Source organism: Morone saxatilis, unplaced genomic scaffold, assembly GCF_004916995.1.
Source record: "Morone saxatilis isolate NCDOM2014 unplaced genomic scaffold, NCSU_SB_2.0 Contig8, whole genome shotgun sequence".
NCBI classification, from domain to species: Eukaryota; Metazoa; Chordata; class Actinopteri; family Moronidae; genus Morone; species Morone saxatilis.
In genome coordinates, this window is record NW_023340257.1 from 2338095 (window position 1) to 2347039 (window position 8945).

Sequence of the window (8945 nt, forward strand, 5' to 3'; positions counted from 1 at the left end):
AGATTCACAGCTGTAGAGAGCCTAGGCATTTACAGGCAGTCTTACGTCTGTGCCTGTGTACCACCATGAACAGAGTCACGGTAGCTTACATGGTCTCAACAGTACGCTATAGAGCTGCTACACACACACAAAGCCAGCACCATGAAGAAAGGGGGTTCCCAGTTCCCCACTGTGCAGGCCAGTCAACTTCCCAAGAAGTCCAGACCTCAACCACTTCTAGGATGAACTGGAACACTAACATTCAGCAGGCAAATAGGTCCACTCCATTGAAGTGTGTCCTCTAAAACTGTTTGTACTGTTCTTCAAATTGTGTATTATTATAATTTAAATGAACATAACAGAACTGAAATCTTATTGTATATAGTATTGTAAAGGAGTTTGTACAGACATCTGGTAAAGGGGGGGCCCTCACTATAAGCTAATGCTATTTGGGGGGCCTCAGCAATAGAAAGGTTTGGGAACCCCTGATCAAAAACATGACTGTATGCTACCCGTCTTTAGAAATATGTCAATATTCGCCCTGGTGGCTCACCTGGTGCCTCACTTGGTGCTTTACCATGTAGCGCTGGCGCCCCACATACGAGGGCCGAGCCTATACTGCAGCGAGCTGGGATCAATGCCAACCTGTGACCCATTGCTGCGTGTGATCCCTTCTCTCTCTCCTAATCTCCCTTTAGCTGTTATTGTTTAATTAAGGCAATAAAGCCCATAAATAATCTTTACAATATATATACTGTATATATATTCACAGTCCATTATCTACAAATAAAGTTCATTTGTCACATACTGGCTAAATGTGTAGGAAGGTGTGGAAATGATGTGTTGCTCATTATTGGCAGTAGGCAGCTGGATGGCCGTCCTTTTCTATGGCTGTAAACCCTTGGGCAAGTGGTTTCATCAACAGTGAACAGTGAACACTTTATATACACATTCATTTTCCATTACATTACTTTATTGTGTAAAGCTATTTAAACTGTTGGTGTAAAAGCACAAACAAATAAAGCTGCAGCTTAGCCTTTTTTAACACATCAGTAAATATAAAAATATCTCTCAAAGGCAAAGTTTATGTAAGCAAATCCATTGAGGTCATTCTTAAAAGTATTTCCATCAATTAGACATTACATATAAATATATAAGTATAATCTAATATAACACCATAACTAAAATCCCTGATACACAACATTGTATTTGGTAGCAACGCTGTATCTTTGTATTTATTGACATTTTTACTGCTTTTTTCAAACCATTAAAACTTCAATTAAAAGCAGGGCCCCAGTTAGACGTAGGTCGCCCTTACTAGCCTGGTATGGCTACATGGTATGGCTCTCAATTAGAGGCCTAGTCTGGTTTTATATAAATTCTTTAAATGTATAAAACATCTTAAAGCTGCACTAGGTTGTTTTTATAAAAATATGTCTTTTTGCTGAAACTTTTTCACTACATCGAGAAGGGTGATTGTTGAGTCTCATTCCTGGGAAAAGACTCAACAATCAACTATCTTCAAGCTTCCAACCCAAAGTGTCTTTCTCTGCTCCTGATTGGTTGTTTTCTTCAGGCCCGGTGGATTCTTGCAAAATACCGATTAGGAGCAACTAGGAGGAAGAGGAACCTGATTGTTTCACAGATGATCTGTCTCATGTACTACTGTCAGGATATAGAGAAAGTTTCAGCAAATATGACAAAAAGTTCTTTTTAGAAAAGTTACCTACGCCCAATTAAGCGAGATATATATATATATATATATATATATATAATCTCTATCTATCTATCTATCTATCTATCTATCTATCTATCTATCTATCTATCTATCTATCTAGGAGCTACACAGGATACAGGATACCTGTTCAATATCAGTGTGATCTAGGCGTACAGTAGGCCTCTCCCTTTGGTTGCTGTGTCATTTCATGAAGCGAATGACAGCGAATAGAGACTGTTGTTTATCGCAGACATTTTCACACTTCTGACTGACCCGCTCACGTACCTAAAAAAGCGCCAGCATAGATTTATTTTGGCTTTTTCTCAGCTTTGTGTTTCCTATAAATAAATAATATTAATGTTCCCTTTACAGCTCAAAAAACCAGAGGCTTTTAAAGTGCATCTGAATGCCCGCAAACTGTTACAGTCTCTCAGTAAAGAGGAGACATCTTGTATCTCAGCAGCCACACACACAAATCAACCATGTTCACTGGTTTAACAAAGATATTCAAATCCTATTTATGTGCAAAATGCTATTCGTGCTGTACCTCTAAAGCAGTCACATATATTAATCTGACACCCCATTTACACCTGGCATTATAATGTGATCTGACACGTTATCCCAAAGATAAATGATCCGATCTTACCTTACACATAGTATTTAGAATGCATTCTTGTTATCCTCATTGAGATGGGATCTTGCTGCTCCAGAGCGAAACCTGCGTGAGTAATGCGTTGTGGAAAATCAGCTGCAGGCTTCCTTAAAATTCTGGAGTTTTGTGAGTTGTTGAGTTAGGGGAAACTTTATGAAATACTGTCTATGACATATTCTTAACAATTTGTTTCCTCTTTTAAATTTGGCAGATGCAATAAGTGCATTCCACCGGGCCTGAAGGCAACGAAAATTACCTACTGCAGCTTTAACAAGCGTTTTTCTTTATGTTGATAACATGCCCAAATACAGATCACATTCTACTACCAGGTGTAAATGGAGTCTAAATGTCCAGAAGGATTTGATATGGTAGGCGATATCTGAAATAAATACACTTTTTTATGCAGGAGTAGAACAAAAAGTCAAAATGTAGCTCATTTTACCACGTTCACCCACAGCTATGGCTGAGTGAGGAGAAAACCAAATGTGACTTGAGGCCATTGTTCATATAAAGGTGGTGGAATGGATTATTCTGGATTTTTCCAGAGTAGACAGCACAGTGTACAGAACACTGACCCTGCTAAGTGGCTTTCAGTTGTTTTTCTCTTCTGGCTCCTCATCACTGGCAAGGTATTCAATGTGTGTCCATATACACCACATCTGCAGAGAGATGGATGAGACATCTTTACATGAACAAATATAAGCTGAAATATGAGTAGCACTAATTTCAACTTTTGTAATTATGGCGGGTTATTCCTACCTCCGCTGATAGAGCCAGCAGGCGGCCTGCAGCCAGCAGCAGTGTCCCCAGGGTCTGGATCCACTGAGGCAGGTACAGCCACTCAGCCAGCAAACCCCACTGACACCCATACAGCCACAGCGGGAGGCAGTGCAGCCCGCTCACCACCCACGTGCCGAGAGGCGTCCGAAACCCTAACAGCACCAGACACACACACAAAGTTGAACTCATCTTGAGCTGCACAGTACAGCTACAACAGCAGCTCATTTACAGTGACAGACTCCTTACCGTTTGCCATGATGGCCCGTATAAATCGAGGGCTGGTGGTGAAGCTGTTCTTCCACTGTTCACCTCTGGGGTTGTGGTTACACACAAACACACACCACTCCACTGCAGACACTAGCCAACCCCACTGTAATACAGCATATATAGGACATCAGACAAGGGACAATTAATATCAGTTTAAATATGGCACAGTGGCACTATTCCATCAGACATACAAGAAAGATTCAGAGTCACAAGTAAATACAGCATAAGTTCATCTGTACAGACAAGGTTGAGTGGCTGCTCATAAAAGTGGTTGTTTTTTTTAAGACAAATCATGTTTAATTTGACCCTCTACCATTTAGTGGGGCTTTTCATTTTAATATCAACGAGTTTGAATGTTTTTTTTTTTCACTTTGTTGAACACAAAAGTTCTACAAGCATCTGTAGAACATGGCATTAGTTCAGTGGTTCCCAACCTAAACCAATTGTTGGCTTAAATATATGTATGATTGTTAAAAAATAAAAAACACACAATACAGACAGAGAATTGTATACGTATCTCCTAAAACAGAAAACTCACCTGTGATGCAATATTCACAGGAAATAATCTGATTCCTCATTGTACACAAACTTACTTGTACTACAAAAAAAATACGATACATGTGCGTTGAAAGATATATATTTACAGTATACAATATTATTAACAAGCATATACTACTAAGCCTGTGTAATGGCTATCACTAGTGTGTCTACCAGAGAGGCTCACATGAGAAGATTTCTTATTTGATAATCATACAGCAACATCACGGCCTAATAATGTGAGCATGTGTGGACTGTGTGTGTTGAATGTTCTGCATCCATCAGACCTCATACAGAAGGCTCCACAGCATGCCTCTGCCCAGGTTGTCCACCACGACGTCCAGCCAGGCCCCAAACCTGGAGCTCTGGCCCAGCCTCCTCGCCAGCCAGCCGTCCACTCCTGCACAGAAAACATCATCACATATCGGAGACGTAACGCCCACACCCTGCAGTAACTACTCCTCCCAGGTCGTCCATTCGGTGGGCTCCATCTTTTATATGATATGATGACTAAATACATATAGCAGATAAAGGTGAGATCAATAACATTTAAGATTGGCTCAATTCCATTTAAGTGCCATAGTAAAGCATGCCTCTGAGTCAGCATGCACAACATCAGAGCTGCTAAAGGGAATGCAGCCATGATGTATGTTATTATACATATAAAAAAGGCTTTAATACTACAGTGGTGGTCTTTTTTTTAAATAATCCAGTCTACAGCTGCAACAAACGCTTATTGACAAGTCAAGTCATGAGTGATTTCAATTTTTCAAATTAGTCTGGTTATGCCAAAATATCATATTGGTGAAGCTGAAATCAGAGAATGTGGACATTTTTGGACTCAAAACTATTAATAGATGGTTGACGATTAATTTAATAGTTGACAACTATCAATTTACAGACTAATCGTTGCGGCTAAAGTCTGTAGTTAGAGCAAAACATAATCTACCAGTGGGACTGTAGGCCTTTTTCACAGCAGACATCTTGACTTGTGTGAGGGAAATTATTCATATCAGAAGTGTTCATGGAGTGTGTGTGACTAAAAGTCTGTTTAAGGACCATCAGTGGAGGGAAATATAACGTTTTTGTCACGTTGCAACCCAGCAGAAACAAGGGTGCCTCTGACAGAGACAGTAGGGCTTGTGGGGACATTAGAAGAAGCTGATCAGACAACCCTGGCTTGAGAAAGTATCAATGGGACAGAGAGACAAGATAGGCCCTTTTAAGGCAGTGGTTCCCAACCTGAGTGTCCAGACCCCACTAGGGGTTGCAAAGCTTCTTGATTTTAAGGGGTGTAAGAACACTTTAAGAACAAAACATGCACAGTAAGCCTCCATCTCAGCATTTGGTTCACTTCTGTGAAGAAATGTAAATGTAAAGTATATTGTCTAATAGAACAATGGCCACCACCAGGGACAACAAAATACAACACAAATTTGTCAAAAGAGAAGTCTATTAGTCTGTATGATTGTTAAAAAAAAAAAATACAGACAGACTGTTATCAAAAGTTCCCTAAACAGGAAATAATCTGCTCATAATTCATCCAAATCACTCCAATATTCAGACATATGTCCAGAGGGTCAGGGGTCGTTAGGTTTACAAATGGATAGAAAATGATCCTTTGAGGAAAAGGTGAAAGGATATTTCTTTGGGGCTGTTTCTCATCTTTGTTTGTGTACTACACTCTGAGCATTACAGGTGTGACCATACTGCTTAAGCAACCAGCTCTCTAAAGTGTGTCAGGAGAACTACAGGTGGCCACGCAAAAATGAGACACACTCAATCTACAGCCAGTGTTTGGTTTGTCCGTTCTGGGCTACTGTAGAAACATGGCGGACTGCATGGATGAGAACCCGCTCCCTCTGTGGATGAAAACGTCTCTTTCTAAGGTAGACTCACAAGCCAGTCTGTGCTCTTCACTGCAGAACCAATTCAAAGTCTTTAGGGCAGCAACATGTGGCAGTCGTCTGCGTGTAAGGGGCGTATGTTTTTTAGTAACCCTTCTCGCCGCTGTTAAAGCAACAACTTTGCATTCAGAAATCCTCAGACGATTGGTCTGCCTGCCTGAAGAGATAAGGTGCACAATCAGTGACTTATTATTGTATTGTAAATTCAAAGCCAGTCCTCACAGGACTAAACTTCTGGACTTTGGACTACTTCAAGCCTGGACAGCTTTGCTGTATATGTTGGAAGAGTGCACCACAATTGAGAATATGGATGAGAGAGTGTTCAGACTGTATCGGTCTGGAAAGCTAACTTACATCACAAAGGGCAAGTGGAAATACTTTGTTCAGCTGTGGGAGCCTAATATGACAATAATTAAAGACGTAAACTTAAGCTTTTGCTGAAATTACAGAATAAACATGCAATTGAAAAAGTTTTATTTTATTTGTATTCTATCTGATATTGATGCAAGTTGAGTTAGTGTGTGTGTAAATTGTATGTATCAATGTATGTGTAAAACTGTTGTATTGTTAACATATGTATTGTTGATGGGATGTTCAAAAACAAGAAAATGAAAACATATTGTGGGGGGGAAAGCCAGTCCTCACAGGTCACACAAGGTAAACAGATATTTACCATCAAGGGCTATGGAGATGGAGTAAAGAGACACAAAGACTTCTGGTGTCTCATAGGCAGCCCACGCTGCAAACACAAGGCCAATCCGAATGTATCCTGAAAGACACAAACAGAACTCAGTGGAACAAGTGAATTAAGTAATGAAGTGTAAGTACACCCAGCAGTTGTGCTACCCCCTCCCTGTCAGCTAATGTAAAAACTGCATCAGACACCTGCAAAGGACAGTGAGTATGGGGGGCGGGGCCTCGACACCGATCGGAGTGATTGACAGACTGACCACAGCAGGAACACCGACTCAACTACTGCTCAGAAAACACGTTTCAGGCTGGAGTCGCCTTTAAAGTCAGTGACAGGGGCTCTGTGGCACAGTCCTAACGTTACTCTTAAATCAGCAGCTCAAATGTAATCACAGAGACATCTTTTAGCGTCCATGTTCTGCCATTAATCATAATCTTATTAATTACTAATAGATGCTCTAACATTCTAGCGGTCTAGCTAATGTATGTTTACAGTAATGGCGGTGAACTGCTCCTGTACGTTAACACAAAGTCCTTCAAATTCAACCGAGTGTTTCTCACCGGTAATATTCGGCCAGTACAGCAGAACTTGGAGTCCCATCTGCGGTCAGTTATGAGTGACACAGCGGAGCGTTATCCCGGAAGGAAAGATGATGCAACCCGCCTTATAAGCCGGCCTCTCCAGCTATCAAAACAAGCACACACTGCATTTGTCGTAATATAATAGTCATATATTGGTCGCTGTGTCCCCGTATATTGTGTAAGAGCTGCAAAAGTCAGCTACTGTGGCTGGAAACGTGCTGTAACGTAACGTGTGTGCGCTGTCATGTTTCTATCAACTAGGTGACGTGGGAAGCTGACGAGGCTGTCGTACGCACAGAACGTAACGCCAAACTCAATAAAACAATAGACGTTAAACAGCGTTGCTCTACGAAGTTTACCTCGTCAGTGAGTCAGCCTAGATTAAATTGGTGCTTTTTATAATGGAGTCTGGCGGAGAACCTTCCCGTAAACGTGAAAGGGGCAGCCAAAATAAAACCATTTTTGCTAAGCCCTTGCTGTGAAACCAATTGCATGCCCTCATTGGTGGGGGCGTAAGTAGGCGGGGCAAACATAAAAACAAGGAGTTTAACCTGACCCTTTTGATTTTAAATTGTCAACATACATACAGTGTGAAGAAAACATCAGAATCCAAGCAGTCTCAAATGGAAAAAGAAATGGACAAAACAAATCTAATGTAAAATACATTGTTTGACAAAACTCTCAAAAATGTGAAAGGTCCTATCTAGAGCCAATGTTTGGTTTGTCTGTTCTAAGGCTACTGTAGAAACATTAGTGGTTCAACATGGCGGCCTCCATAGAAGTGGCCCGCTCCCTGTTTGAGAAACACTAATGGTAGGCTATAGGCCTACAGTGTGTTATTTATTTTTTTTAATATATATTTTTTTGGCCTTTTTTGCCTTTATTGATAGAACAGCTGAAGATAGTCAGGAAGGGGGGGCAGAGAGAGGGAATGACCCGCAGCAAAGGGCCGCAGGTCAGATTCGAACCCTGGGCCCTGCAGCAACTCCGTACATGGGCGCCAGCTCTACTAGGTGAGCTAACCAGGGGCCCCTTCTGATCATTTTTTCCCCTGAACTTCTGTTTGTTCCAAAGTAAACTACCTACAGCTTACTCCCTAACTTCACATTTTATAATCTTGTAGTACGTTAGGATATTTCTATATTTTCAGACCTTCTGGGAAGAAGTTGTCAGCTACATGTCAGATAAGTAATGAACATTTTAATATAAATGTGTTCACTAATCACTACAGCAGGAGACATAAGATCCAGCAGCGTATCTGAAAGGGCTCCAGACAAACTAAAGGGCTACAGCTAACAACTTGGTCAGCCAACTAGATATTTCCACTGTGGGGCACCCTTGGATTTCCATTTAGCTTCATCTCTGTAATCTGTTTGACTATTAATCTGTCTCTGAACCTGAAATTACACCATGAATATGTTTCATGTTCTGCTTCAAATGTAGTTTAAGGACAATAAATCCTTTCAAATCTTTTAAAAACGTTTAAAAGACTTTTTTAAATAACAGACCTTCTGGAAAGGTTTGGTAATTAGCTTGTTAGCTAACATTAATATTAGCCAACGAGAGTCGCAAGTTCAAATTAACAAATTTCCTGTAAATAATAATAATAATCAGATTTCAGTGTGAATAATTCAAATTTCAAAAAGTACACAAAAGTAAGTAAATCATTTTTAAAGTGTTAAAGCCTTTTTGTTAGACACCCTGCATATGTTTAAGGTTCAGAAGCACAAATAGTGTAACTTAAGTTGGCTAACAGTTAGCTAAATAAGTAAGTAATTAGGTGAACAGGAAAACTGAATGTTTAAATGATTTTAAACACTGTTTGAGGCTAATA

The 8945-nt window shown here is 40.3% G+C and overlaps 1 protein-coding gene across 1 annotated transcript; it reads right to left on the bottom strand.

Annotated features, from left to right (window-relative positions):
* Positions 1-1714: 1714 nt before the first annotated feature.
* On the bottom strand, positions 1715-7583 carry si:ch1073-145m9.1. The gene is made up of 6 exons (XM_035679435.1): positions 7091-7583; positions 6513-6608; positions 4220-4332; positions 3375-3498; positions 3108-3280; positions 1715-3007 (listed from the first exon to the last, which is right to left on the bottom strand). The coding sequence occupies exons 1-6, from the start codon at positions 7128-7130 to the stop codon at positions 2939-2941; spliced, it is 615 nt and encodes a 204-aa protein (XP_035535328.1). The 5' UTR covers positions 7131-7583; the 3' UTR covers positions 1715-2938.
* Between the last annotated feature and the right edge of the window lie 1362 nt (positions 7584-8945).